The sequence below is a fragment of the Lactuca serriola genome, chromosome 3 (assembly GCF_051521515.1).
Source record: "Lactuca serriola cultivar US96UC23 chromosome 3, Lser_US96UC23_V15, whole genome shotgun sequence".
In the NCBI taxonomy this organism is placed as follows: Eukaryota; Viridiplantae; Streptophyta; class Magnoliopsida; order Asterales; family Asteraceae; genus Lactuca; species Lactuca serriola.
This window is the reverse complement of record NC_136410.1, coordinates 23,304,339-23,318,748: the sequence shown is the minus strand read 5'-3', so window position 1 is coordinate 23,318,748 and position 14,410 is coordinate 23,304,339. Positions and strand designations below refer to the sequence as shown.

Below are 14,410 nucleotides of genomic sequence, written 5' to 3'. Positions count from 1 at the left end.
AATATGGTTTATGTAATGTTATTTTGGCTTGAAATATGATAAATGGAATGTTTATTTGATACTTGAAATATGGTTTATGTAATGTTTTTTAAAGTTCTACTTTGTTGATTTTAGGTTCATATGGATCACGATCAAAAGTTACTTCTCGTAATTCTAATGTACCTATACATCCGTTATTTTTGGAAGAGGGGTGTGAAACGATTGCGGGATAATGATTCGGAAATGACGGGACACGAATACACATTGGAGTTATTACACCGTAATCGTTTACAATGTGTTGAAGTATTACGCATGTCCCGTGAATCTTTTGTACGACTATGTGCTCATTTTAGAGCAAATTACTCATTAAAGGACAGCAAACATGTATCAGTTGAGGAAAAGATGGCTATGTTTTTGATGATGATCGGACATAATCAACGTTACGTGATTATCAAGCGGAGATTTCAACACTCGAAGCAAACAATTCATAAATTTTTTTATGAAGTGTTGGAAAAAATGATGCTTTTCGCACAAGATGTTATAGTACCAACATCTTTTAATCCGAATCCAAACATTCCAGGACATAATAGGAGGCTACGAAGGGTTTTCAAAGGAGCAGTTGGTGCACTTGATGGCACTTTGATACATGTTGTTGTCCCTGCTAAGAAACAAGACTTATATAGAAGTAGGGGAAAAGGAGATTGCTACCAAAACGTATTGGCAATATGTGACTTCAATATGATTTTTACATTTGTTGTGACCGGGTGGGAAAGGGTAGCGCATGACTCTAGAATATTATCAGAAGCAGTAGCCGATCCACAAGCATCATTCCCGTTTCCACCACCAGGTAATTTTTTGTTTTTTTTTTTAATATTTTCATTTTAATTTGAAAATTGATTAGTGTTTTGCATTTTTTTTCAGACAAATATTATCTTTGTGATGCCGCGTATGCACACACTCGAGGATTTATGGCCCCTTATCGTAATGTGAGGTATTGGCTTGGAGATTTTCGTCAAAGACGTGCATTGACCAATAAAGAAAAATTTAACCATGGACATGCAAAACTTCGAAATGTCATTGAGCGTGCTTTTGGTGTTTTGAAAGCACGCTTCCCTATATTGAAGAGGATGGCACCATTCCCGTTTGTGACACAAAGAAACATTGCCATGGCATGCTTCGCGCTTCATAATTATATAAGGAAAGAAGGATTGAGTGATGAGTATTTCGCACGATACGATGAACCCAATGTCCCGTTTCGAAATAACAATGTGGCCATTGATGATGATGAAGACGAGATTCCAACACATGGTACTGCAGCAGACCGTGAATATATGACTCAGTTACGTGATGAAATTGCTGATCAGTTGATGCACAATATACTTTGAATTGTTTTAAATGAAATTGTTATTGTAAAACATTTTTTTTATTGTATGACTAATTTAGTTGCATGAATTTTATTTTCAATGTTATAAGACTATTATTATTAAAATTTTGGTGTTGAAAAATCATTTTAAGTTTGTAAAATAATTTTATTTAAAATTCAGTTTATTTCAGCAGCCTGCAGACGTTAAAAAACAAACAGTCTTCTTATTGCAGACTGCAGACGTTTGGTCCACCTCTTCTACTGCAGAGGCTTGCAGATGTGGTCCGCAGACTGCAGACATTTTGGCTTCAGAAAAACAAACAGCACCTAAGTCTTCTTTCATCAAATTGAAGAGCGATCCACCTGTTTCTTCTTCATGTGCATGTCACGTGCTTTTTTTTTTTGACAATATGTCACCCGTGCTTCCTTTCTTTTCATGTTTCGTCTTCTGTCCAATTGAATCTTTATTCATTTATTTCCCCTTTGAAAGTTAACGTTTTTGACGTGACATGTGTTGTAAATCAAACCAAAAGACGTGTAAGGAAACCGACAAATAATATTGTGAATTATATATGTCGATTACTTGCGAAAAATAAATTCAATTATTATTATATTTACCAAGTTTCGTACAGAAACCATATCTATCATTCTCAATTAGATCTGATTATAAGAAAGGTAGAAGAAGATTGTCCTGTTATTGGACGAATTAAACACAAGACAGAAAAATAAAACCGACCTGTTGATTGCTGACTTGATCTTGAAGCAACTGCACGGATCAGATTCCTGTCCTTAAAGGTTTTTACTTCGCTTCTACTGGCTGTAAGCAACAGAGTAAAACCCCAGGATTTAATGCAGCTTGATCGATATTCCAACAGCACTGGAAATCGACAAACACAAAGCGACTACTCGGAAACTAGAAGAAAAAAAACGCAGAGAGAGGGTGAGAGCTTTCAGATTTTCGTGAGTGTTCATGTGGCTCCTAGGGAGCTGTATTTATAGGTATTGTAACCCTAGAAGGCATCAAACGGGCCCCCATAGGCCGGCCCCAGAAAACCCTAGGGCGACAGCTTGCTCTCCAAGCAAGCCGTTTCCTGATCCTTCTAGAATACCCTGACTTGGCCTCCACGAAGTCAACGGCAGTCAACCATTTGACCTGGATCGGTCAAACCGACTTGACCCGAACTCGTCAAAAATAAAAGCTCATCAGCTCCCAGCGACCAATGCGTCGTGCGCCTAAATCGCGCCATTTCGCGCACTCGCGGCGTCGGCTAGTGCTAGGCTAGGCTAGGCGCGCGCGGGCTTGGCCCAATCCTTTGATCCACTAAAGCCTTTGAAGGCTTACCAAGGGAATAGGCTTATAAACCCTCAAAAGTTTCTTCTCCCCACCAATGTGGGATACAAAGGAAATTGCCAACTTGCAATTCCTTTATATATAAAATTCCAACAATCCCCCACCAAGTTGGTAAGTTTCCTTTCACTCAGACAGATGATGTCACTCGGGTGTCTCGAAGATTAAACCCTAGTTTAATGAGAACAAACAAGAAGAGACCGATTCAATGGTATCCTTATAGTTTTAAACCATGAACCTAAATGACCTCTCCGGTTTAGCCCCACACATCACAAGTCATATTTGTGTTCTCCCTGAGCGCTATTATGGCCATGTGCTATAAATCCTTTTCATGACCCTTTAGAAGATAAACCACTAATCTTCACTTGAGGCGGCACCACCTCTAGATCATATAGGCATAGTTTTACAACATCTTCGTTGCTTAGATGTCTCCAAAACTATGTTAAGAGTCGTAACTCAACCTCATTCTCGGCAACGACGCACTATCCTACCTCACATGGATCTATCATGAATGATAGTACCTTCTATCGTTAGTAATTTCGTTGTTACCCTTTAAACTTGAAAATTAGGAGCACTAATTTCAAGTTGGGTTTCCATCACTAAATGATTCTATTGTGGTTTTAGACCCATGACTCTCGTGGTAGATGTAACCAAATCTCTCGTCAGAGGTTTGGTAAACGGATCTGCCAAGTTCCTACTTGTCTTGACATAGACAACCTTGATGGTACCACTTTCAATTAGTTGTCTCACAAAATTGTGTCGCAGACCTACATGTCTTGACTTCCCATTATATACCGCATTATATACTTTAGACAGTGTGGCCTCACTGTCACAGTACATGGGTATTGAAGGCATCGGAATATCCCACAAACGTATATCCATAAGTAGATCTCGAATCCACTCTGCCTCTTTGCCTGCTGCTGCTAAGGCAATTAGCTCTGCTTCCATCGTTGAATGAGCTATGCATGTTTGTTTCTTGCTCGCCCAAGAAATAGCACCACCAACTAGAGTATAAATCCAACCAATTGTGGATTTTGAATCACTAGTGTGATCAATCCAGCTGGCATCAGAATAACCTTCAAGTATTCCATTAGATGACGAATATGTCAATTCAAAAGTACTTGTCCTTTTCAGGTATCCTAGTACTCTACCCACTGCTTTCCAGTGCTTCGTCCCTAGATTAACTGTATACTGACTCAATTTGCTTACAGCGAATGCGATGTCAGGTCGCGTGCAGTGAGTAGCATACATCATGCTCCCAACTGCACTAGCATATTCCAGTTGAGCCACAGCTCGACCAGAATTCACCTTAAGTTTCACACTTGAATCAAAAGGAGTGTTAAATTCCTTAATGTTCAAATGTTGAAACTTTGTCAGAATTTTCTCTATGTAATGAGATTGACTCAGAGAAATCTGACCACCTGTCCTCTTCACCTTGATACCAAGAATAGTATCTACTTCTCCAAGATCTTTCATCTTAAAGTTCGAGGATAGGTATTTCTTCGTCTCAAGAATACCTTCTAGGTGAGTGCCAATGATCAAAATATCATCAACATAAAGACATATAACTACTATGTAATCAGATGTATGTTTAGAGTAAATACATCTGTCAGCACTATTGTGCTGAAAACCAAAGGCAGTCACAGTGGTGTCAAATCTCTCATGCCACTGTTTAGGAGCTTGTTTCAACCCGTACAAAGACTTAACAAGTCTACATACTTTGTTTTCTTGTCCAGGTATTACGAAACCTTCAGGTTGCTCCAGGTAAATCTCCTCTTTGAGATAACCATTCAGAAAGGCTGTCTTCACATCCATTTGATGAATGTACAATCCCTTCAAAGCTGATATTGCAATGAGAGTTCTAATTGAACTAATTCTAGCAACTGGGGCATAGGTATCAAAATAATCGATCCCTTCTCGCTGCCTATAGCCCTTTGCAACCAACCTTGCTTTATAAGCAGATATGGATCCATCAGGATGATATTTCTTCTTGAATATCCATTTGGATCCTATGGGTCTTCTCCCCTTGGGTAGTTCAGCTAACTCCCAAGTTCCATTACCCATAATTGAATCCATTTCGTCATTGATTGCTTCCTTCCACAGAGGAGCATCCCGAGACGTCATGGCTTCAGTAAAGGTCTTAGGATCATCATCCAAATTAATTGAAAAGATGACCTCTCTCGTCACTTTCTTTTGTGTTCCTTCGACCAAATAAGAATAGAAATCATCTCCAAAGGTTTTCTCAATTCTAGCCCTAGTACTTCTCCTTGGTTCCTCCACAACAGGAGGAGGTGGGAGTATTTCTCGAGAGGTACTTGTAGGTGTTGTATGACTAGAGTTTTCTTCATCCTTAGAAAACTTGTCCTCAAAGAATTCCACATCTTTGGATTCCACAACACCACCAGAATCAATATCTAGTAATCGGTAAGCCTTGCTATTTTGAGCATATCCAATAAATATACTCTTATTAGCTCGTGCTCCCAATTTGGTTCGCTTAGGATCGGGAGTCCGATAATAAGCAACACACCCCCACACTTTCAAATAGTCTAGGTTAGGCTTTCTACCTTTCCACAACTCATAAGGGCTTGTAGGAATCACACGACTAGTGATCCTGTTATGAACATAACAAGCAGTTAATAGTGCTTCCCCCCACAGATTGTTTGGTTGACCCGATTGGTTCAACATACAGTTGACCATTTCACAAAGAGTTCGGTTCTTTCTTTCAGCCAAACCATTCTGTTGAGGGGTGTATGGTGATGTTCTCTCATGTTTGATTCCATTCTCTTCGCAGAATGTGTCAAACTCTTGGTTGAAATATTCTCCGCCTCTGTCCGAGCGAAGAATTTTGATGTGTCTTTCAAGTTGATTTTCGACATCGGCCTTATATCGTTTAAATGCATCAAAAGCTTCATCTCTTGATCTCAGCAAATAAACATGTAGATATCTACTGAAGTCATCACAAAATGTGATGAAATACCTTTTTCCTCCTCGAGTAAGGATTCCATTTAACTCACATATATCAGAATGAATCAACTCAAGTAAAGATGTGTTTCTCTTAACTGATGGAAATGGTTTCTTAGTGAACTTTGATTTTACACATGTTTCACATTTTTCAAAATCTTTTGTGTCATATTTTAACATACCTTTAGTTTGCATTTTTTCAATGTTTTTAACATTAGTGTGAGCTAAACGTTTATGCCATAAAGAAATTGAACAAACAATATAACCAGAAAAGTTCACTTCATTCACATTAGCAACCAATCCATCAATTACATCATTACCAACACTCGACACACTAGCAACACTAGAAACACCACACTCCACACTAGGACCACTCACATTACCCTCATCACTAAGACACAAGCGATACATTCTCGAAGTATTGTTCGCCCTCCCAACATGTCTTCTGCCTTTAGTGATCATAATTTTGCCTCTCTCAAGCACCATCTTGAACCCACCCTTGTCAAACTTGTCCGCAGAAACCAAACCCTTCGAGATGGTAGGAACATGAAGAACATCTCGAAGAGTCACCCATTCATCACGTGTGAACTTCAACCGAACATCACCCTTTCCTAGAACTTCAGCTCTGTGGCCATAAGCACAGACGACAACCGTCCCTTGTGGCATGGGGTGGTAGGTGCTAAAGCTTTCTCGATGCCCACAAACATGCACAGTGGCTCCAGTGTCCACGAACCAACCTCGAGCACAGATTGCTCGAGTAAGAGAGGAGATCATGAAAATATCTCCAAGGTTCACATTGGCCACCATGTCAGTCACCTTCTCGATTGCGTGTGCAACCGGTACTGATTTGCGATCTTTGCATTCTCTTGCATAGTGCCCAATCTCTCCGCAGATGTGGCAAGGACCGGCCCTTTTTGGCTTTGAGTTAGGATTCTGATGACCCGGTTTCTTGAAGCTTTGTTTCTTGGGTCCAAAGTTCTTCTTGTTTTGTCCCCCAGATTTGCCTTTGTGGCTAGAACTCCCAGCTGACACTTGATGCACACTTTGTCCAACTTTACCTCTCTTGTCCCTGATGCGAGTTTCCTCCTCAATGCGGAGGTGTTTCATCAGATCATCCAAGGAGTAGTCCTCAGACTTGTGCATCATTCTCTTAGAGAAATCTTTCCACGAGGGTGGCAGTTTTGCGATGATCGCACCAACCTGAAAGAGTTCTGGAAGAGAGATGGTGAGTGCGTTCAACTTGTTGACCATGACTTGGAGTTCATGCACTTGCTCCATAATCGATTTGTTATCAACCATTTGAAACTCATGGTACTTGGACACAAGGTACTTGGACACAAGGTACTTGTTAGTACCTTCCTCATGTCCCTTGTACTTAAGTTCCAACGCATTCCATAGCTCTTTTGGATCTTTGACCGACGAGTAAAGATCATAGAGCCGATCAGATAGGGAATTCTTGATGTGACCCACACACAATTCCTCGGATTCTCTACGCAGAATGCTTTGCTTTTCCAGTTCTGCAATGACCGCTGGGTCCACAGATTCCCCTTCTTTGGGAATTGGATTATCTGGAATTGGTGCCAGTTTTGGGTCCAACACAAAGGAGAGCTTCAAGACATGAAGCATGAACTTGACCTTTTCGGCCAACCGAGTGTAGTTTTGACCATCGAATTGGTCAAGTTTGGCAAACTCTTGGTTCATGAAGTGGAGGCTAGCAATAGTGTCCATTAGTCTGTTGATTTATCACAAAATAAAAAACCTTTAAGAATGTTGTAAATCAAACCAAAAGACGCGCAAGGAAACCGACAAATAATATTGTGAATTATATGTCGATTAGTTGCGAAAAATAAATTCAATTATTATTATATTTACCAAGTTTCGTCCAGAAACCAGATCTATCCTTCTTGATTAGATCTGATTATAAGAAAGGTAGAAGAAGACTGTCCTGTTATTGGACGAATTAAACACAAGACAGAAAAATAAAACCGACCTGTTGATTGCTGACTTGATCTTGAAGCAACTGCACGGATCAGATTCCTGTCCTTAAAGGTTTTTACTTCGCTTCTACTGGCTGTAAGCAACAGAGTAAAACCCAGGATTTAATGCAGCTTGATCGATATTCCAACAGCACTGGAAATCGACAAACACAAAGCGACTACTCGGAAACTAGAAGAAAAAAAATGCAGAGAGTGGGTGAGAGCTTTTAGATTTTCGTGAGTGTTCATGTGGCTCCTAGGGAGCTGTATTTATAGGTATTGTAACCCTAGAAGGCATCAATAGCTTATGGGGCACTTCACTCGCTCAACACTCGTTCAAAACATCCACTCTTTCTTCACTCGCTAGGGAAAGATAAAGGATAGATGACTTAAAATCCCGCTTAGAGATCGCAAAACTATAGTCAGAGTAGGAGTTCCCATCCGTCGAGGCCTCGTTTTACCCGCCCTTGGGACTGGAACTGATTGGTTGCTTGTTGTGACAGCCAAGGTCTGAACATTGTCCCACTTCCCTCATCGGGTTCCACTCTGTTCATCATGGCTCCTCAGCTCCTAGCGACCGATGCGTCGTGCGACTAAATCGCGACGTCGACTATTGTTAGGCTTGGCACGCGTGGGCTTGGCCCAATCCTTCGATCCACTAAAACCTTTGAAAGCTTACCAAGGGAATAGGCTTATAAACCTTCAAAAGTTTCTTCTCCCCATCAATGTGGGATACAAAGGAAATTGCCAACTTGCAATTCCTTTATATATAAAATTCCAACAACATGTTGTCGCTAAGTTTGGAAGTCTAGCGTTAAAATCCTCAACATGGGAACCTTGTCGGTTTGTTGTTGAGTCATGGCCATGCACGATCCAAGTCGAATTAAGCCCCGGTATAGAATAAAAATTGAAAACCTTCAAAAAAAAAATATCGTCAACATTAATATATGAAACAGTAACATGATTGAAGCAAATATAAAGTTTACTATAGAAAAAGAAAACTAGTTTAAAGTTCCGTTAATTAGTATGGTAAACGTTAATATCTATTAAACTTTAAATGATCAATGTTGCAAAGTCATATAAAAAAGGTAGTTATATACTCGTGTTCTCTTTGGCAAAAATTTCAGGATCTTCAACGCCTCTTGATTTTCAAGATCAAAACAGTATAGCAGGAAAGCACACGAATGTTTGATCCCTCCAAGCAATGAGAGATGATTTTGTTGTACATCAAAATAAGAATATTGTCAAGTACACAAACAACGAGCTTAGGCCGATGTAGCTAAAAATCACGAATTATGGTGCAAATGTTTATATTAATCGACGTTGTTAACCACAGTAGACTCAAACCATCATTAAAGTAATTTAAAATTTTAACGAATTACACATTAGTACAAATCCAATAACTTCTAGAAATTACTCTCGTATCCGACTACAAACCAATAATCAAACACCGACGTGTACGGAGATTTTGATCAACAAATGTATTTATCAAACATCAAAACAAAACCAAAATTAATATTCAATATAAAAATAGCTTATTTCGTATAACTGGAAACCGCAAATGCATAAAGACAATATATTACTTGAAACATACAATCTAAAGTGGCATACAAACTTCATTACACGTTGTGAGGGAATAGAATATGTATAAAGAGTTAGATCAAAAAATGATACATACATGCATTAAATACTTGAAATAAACAATTAGAGGCATACACTATGATTGAACAAACGGGATCGTTGATTCCATAGTGACCATTAGTTCTTTGTATTTCAGTTGATTCGTTTTCCATACAGTTTTTAAATTTTATTAGATTCATTTTTCGTTCTTGTCACTTATGCATCACTTTTATTTGCTTCAATAGCTTGGTGCTTATGAAAACTCCCTATAAAGAACTGATATTAATTTGGAGCCCCAAAACTATTTGGCCATGAGTATTCGCCCATGTTGCTCCTCTACAGGACGACCATGTTTTGCGTTGTGGAGTCTTATCATATGCAGTGTCCTTGAATAACTTTTTTTGGCTACTTAGTATTATAACACCAAGTTTCAGGTATATATTTCATTAGTTGTTATGGTATTCAATTTCAAAAAGAAAAGATTTTGAGAGCCACGACGTGGTGATGTATCTCCCACGTCGTGGCATTGGCCGATAAGAAATGCACATTTAAGTATGCGCCACAACATGACAACCTGTTGATCACGTTGTGGCGACCATTTATGTTAAACCCTAATTTTTTAGGGTTTTGTGCCAGTTTAAGGGAAGTAGGGACTAGGGTTTGCAGACCCTTAGCCTCCATCACCTCCCTTCACCCTCAAGAAAACCCTAATCCTCCTTTATTGATTGTAAGCTCCTTTTTTGGTTAATTTTTAGCCAAGAAGAATACGAGGAAGAGTTTTGGTTCATCATCTTAGCTTACAAGCCTCACCATCACCTTCTATCACACACTATGGGCCTTTATGAGTATTCAAGCTCCATGCTTTATGATCCTATGTGTTTAGATCTAGTTTTTCATGTGCTTTTCTTCATGTTTAGGCTAGTTAGAGTGTTGGGGTTCCATAAATTTGCCAAATTTATGGATTCCCATAGTCCCTTTGTAGTTAGAATTGATGGATCTAAATTTTGATAGAGTTTTTAACTCTTGCATGAGATCTTGACCCCATTTTACACCATTTTGACCTAGCTTGAGTTTAAGGCATGCATTGGACATGCATTTCTATAAAGCTATGATTTTTAGGGTCTTTTAGGAGTATTTAAGCCTTTCGGAAAGTATGGATGGGTGGGGTAAAGGACTAAAAGCTTAATGAATTAAGCTGGTATGGGCAGTTCCTACGACGTGGAGGTTTGGTCTCCATGTTATGGCAGTTCCTACGACGTGGAGGTTTGGTCTCCATGGTATGGGCAGTTCCTACACTCCTTATGATGTGGTATAAGCTTGTCCACGTCGTGGCAACTAGCTGAGTGACTTTAACCATTGACCATTAACTTTTTGACTAAGTTTCACTTCATGTCAACTTTAGGGTTTTAGAGCTATAGTTTGAGATTTGGTATATGTTTGCTGTATAGGTGACCTGTAGTGCTAATTATTGGATCTGTGATTAGTGTTCATATCCTCTAGACTGGGAGGTGAGTTTTATCACTATACTTAATATTGCAGTATGTGTCCTTGTACGTCGGATGTTATTATATTGTAGTGATCTGTTAGATTGGTAGATCTGTATGATTAACGGCTTGCATATGTCAACATAGTGTGGTTGCGTTGAGGCGGTACGACTTTGTGTTGTAGTCCAAAAAACTCGGGGCAATCCAACCGTGTGATATGGGCTGGGGGCAATCCAGTCCGAGGATTGTGGGCCCGAGGGCAGTCTAGTTCGATAACTATGGGCCCGCGGACAATCCAGTGTTATATTGTTATCTTAGATTACATGCATTTGTATATGTATTGTTGTGTGGGGTATTTTGGGGGAACTTACTATGCTTTCACTTACAGTTGTTGATTGGAATGTTTTCAGGTACTTCTGATGATCGCGGCAAGATGAACACATGATTGCACACATCCTCCTATTATTCTATGTTTCGAGAGATTGTTGATACTTTGATTTTCTATGGATTTGATTTGAAAACAATGGTTGATTATCATATGGTTTTATAAAAATGTTTTATTAAAAATAGAAAAAAAAAATCTTGGTTTTTGGTATGTTAAAAGTGTTATGCATATTTTACATCTGAGATTTCAGACCATAGATTCGGAAGCCTCAAGAGGTCTAGGGTGGCTAATATCTCGCGGGTTTTCTAGAGAACGATTAGAAATATGTGAGTTTCTCACTATATATACACGTTTAGGCTTATTTTATAAATATATAGAGATTCCACGATATCTTGTAAACTACAATATTAAAAAAAAAAAAACAAAAAAACAAAAACAAAATACAAAAAACTTTAATTTTCCTGTGAATCTAACATGATTATCCCGATCTTATGAATCACGTTAAATATGACAAAACTGCAAATTTGGTCCTTGTGGTTTGCAAAAATCTTTGGATGGGGTCCAAAAAGTTTCCAGCTTGCACCGAAGGTCCAAAATCAAGGTTTTTCATTGTTTTTGGTCCAAAAAAACTTGAAAAGTCGATTTTACCCTTTTCCATTTCTTTTTTCTTTTTTCTTTATTTATTTTGGTATTTAAATAATTAAAAAAAAATCTTACCCAACTCTCTCTCTCTCTCTCTCTCTCTCTCTCAACTGAAGAACTTCCCATCTCGTCTCCATTGGCAACCTCCAAAGTCTTGATTTTAACTCCGACAAACTCACTGGAAACAGGTGAGCATGGGAACTGCCGGAGTCTCAAGAATTTGAAGAGAAATCAAGAACCTACAACATTTGGGCCAACTCCAACAAACTCACCTCCAAGACTTGATTTTTGTTCCACCAGTTTATCAATTTTAGAACCATAAAGAGAAATCAAGAACCTGCAACATTTAGGCCACCTATCGATGCCTTCTAATTAACTCTGACTAACATTTCCCCTCTCAACCTTAGTCAACGTCTCTCTCCCAGAAGGTATCACGATGGTTGGTGATTTTCGTCATCGGAGAACATAACCCACCACCTGTAACTCATCAAAAAAGCAAGCGCCACCATCAACTTGATCTTTGCTTCCTTTTCTCCTCATCATTGAATCACCCCACCTGGAATCTATTATCTAGTACCAAATCTGGAATCCACAAAACCTAAATACACACGAACGAAAGGCAAATTGAAGGGAGCTGAGGTGCAAATGGGAAATCGCAAGGAGGGGCAAGGGGGTCTGTCAAGACCGACGACCCTTTGTGGGTTTACTCTTCGTCTTCACTGATTGGGAGAAGTAAGAAAGAACACAAATAGAAGCAGTCAAGGTGGTGATCTGTTGGTCAAACAGATCACGAGAAGGAGTCGATCTCCGACGAACTCCCTTAGGTTCTTCGCTTGTCGTCGGCGGCCCCAAATCGAGGGGGAAAGGGAACCGATTGGATCGAAGGGAGAAAGAAGAAGAGCAAAAGCACAAAATGGGTGGTTCGATGGAGTTTTGGTCCATCGCTAAAATGAAAGAAGAAAATGAAGGTGGCTTACGCTGTTGGGTGACTATTACAGCGAGGGGGTTGCTCTGGTGGCCTCCTTGGTTGTTCTCATTCTATTCCGTTGGCAAAACACGAGGGGTAAAGGGAAAGAAACACCGAAGTAGCAGCCGAAGGAAGTGACGATACTCAGGGGTGTTTGGTTATTTCCAATTGACAGGAAGGAGGGGTGGAGGAGGGTTGCCGGTTCCCCCTTTTTTCTCGCTGATGGTAGAGAGAGAGAGAGAGAGAGAGAATTATTTCCTTTTCTATTTATTTTTAAATTAAAGTAGTATTTGAAAATTAAAAAATATATATAAAAAAGAAATTAAAAGGGTATAACCGTCATTTTAAGTTTTTTTGGACTAAAAACACAGAAAAATCTTAATTTTGGACCTTCTATGCAAGTGAGAAACTTTTTGGACCCTATCCAAAGTTTTTTGAATACCACAAGGACCAATCTTACAGTTTTGTCCGTTAAATATTATATTCTTAACAATTAATCGAAATTTAATATCATAAAAAATTTGTTACTGATTGCACGGTGTAACATTGGACATTTTTTTGTCGGTGATATATATTTCATAACATACCACGTGTGTTACCAAATGCATGAATCCGTAAAAGTCTCTTTGTAGGTTAGAATTCCTAGCAATTGCATTTAAAATATGAAATATCTATGTCATTTTCCATAGCAAAAAGGGAATAATAATTTCAATCATTGTACTTGATAGAAAGATCTTAGTTGTCCAATATATTGTTTCAAATTAATTAGAAAGACCTGTAAAAAGTACTAGCTAAACTAATAATCAATCAAAGAGTACTAACACTATTAATAATCTTTTATACATGAAATTAGAATGGACAAACATTTATATTAAATATCTAGAGAAAATACTATAGTAGACAAAAATTAACAAATATAACCATTAATGGAGACAAAGAAAATATCGACTAACTATATACACTAGGTAATACCTAAACTAGAAAGTGTATTGAAAATAAAATATGGGTTAGAATTGTAAAATGTTGAAAGTTGGGAAAAGTAGAGGGTTAAGTATTTTATTCTTAAACTACGAGGGCTTTCCTATAAAGTTTATATTACTAGTTAAATCATTGTATGAACTATGAGATTGAGAACCCGACATGGCTCGGTTTAGGGTCAAATAGGTTCATCAAATTGGTGATATATGTTAGCGATTTAGTTTCATTAAACCATTTACCATTTGGTTTAATCGGGATTGACTCGAGATAGAATAAGTTTATCTTTAGCTATAATACGAGCATGAAGGTGTGGAATGTATGCTAGGATAAGTTAGAATAATACGAGCATGAAGGTGTTGAATGTATGCTAGGATAAGTTAGAATAATACGAGCATGAAGGTGTTGAATGTATGCTAGGATAAGTTAGAGTGTAAAAATGGGAACATGGGGGGCTCGAGAGAAGCGCCCGTTGTAGGGTTCCAAAGGCATCACCCCAGGTCCAATTCCATGGGGCAGCTCCCCAGGCGTCGATCCTACCAAAAACCCATCATCATAATTGTTAGGGAAAAGATGTGATTTTCCATATAAAAATTAACTATAAATTCTTTTAGTTGTATATATTATTGATTTTTTTTTTCGATTCAAAGAAACTGCTTCTTCTTCTTCTTCACAATTGGTTACTCCCCATAAATTATGTCATAAATAAC

General features: G+C 38.5%; 1 protein-coding gene across 1 annotated transcript; it reads left to right on the top strand.

Annotated features, from left to right (window-relative positions):
- The first annotated feature begins 222 nt into the window (after positions 1-222).
- LOC145095086 (uncharacterized) lies at positions 223-1,364 on the top strand. The gene is made up of 2 exons (XM_079033026.1): positions 223-826; positions 901-1,364. The coding sequence occupies exons 1-2, from the start codon at positions 223-225 to the stop codon at positions 1,362-1,364; spliced, it is 1,068 nt and encodes a 355-aa protein (XP_078889152.1).
- Positions 1,365-14,410: the final 13,046 nt, after the last annotated feature.

What these genes read in the sequence shown, in the direction of transcription:
- LOC145095086 (XM_079033026.1), top strand. Translation starts at nt 223, where the DNA reads ATGACGGGACACGAATACACATTGGAGTTATTACACCGTAATCGTTTA. An exon ending in ATTCCCGTTTCCACCACCAG is followed by an intron (nt 827 to 900) that starts GTAATTTTTTGT and finishes ATTTTTTTTCAG; the next exon opens with ACAAATATTATCTTTGTGAT.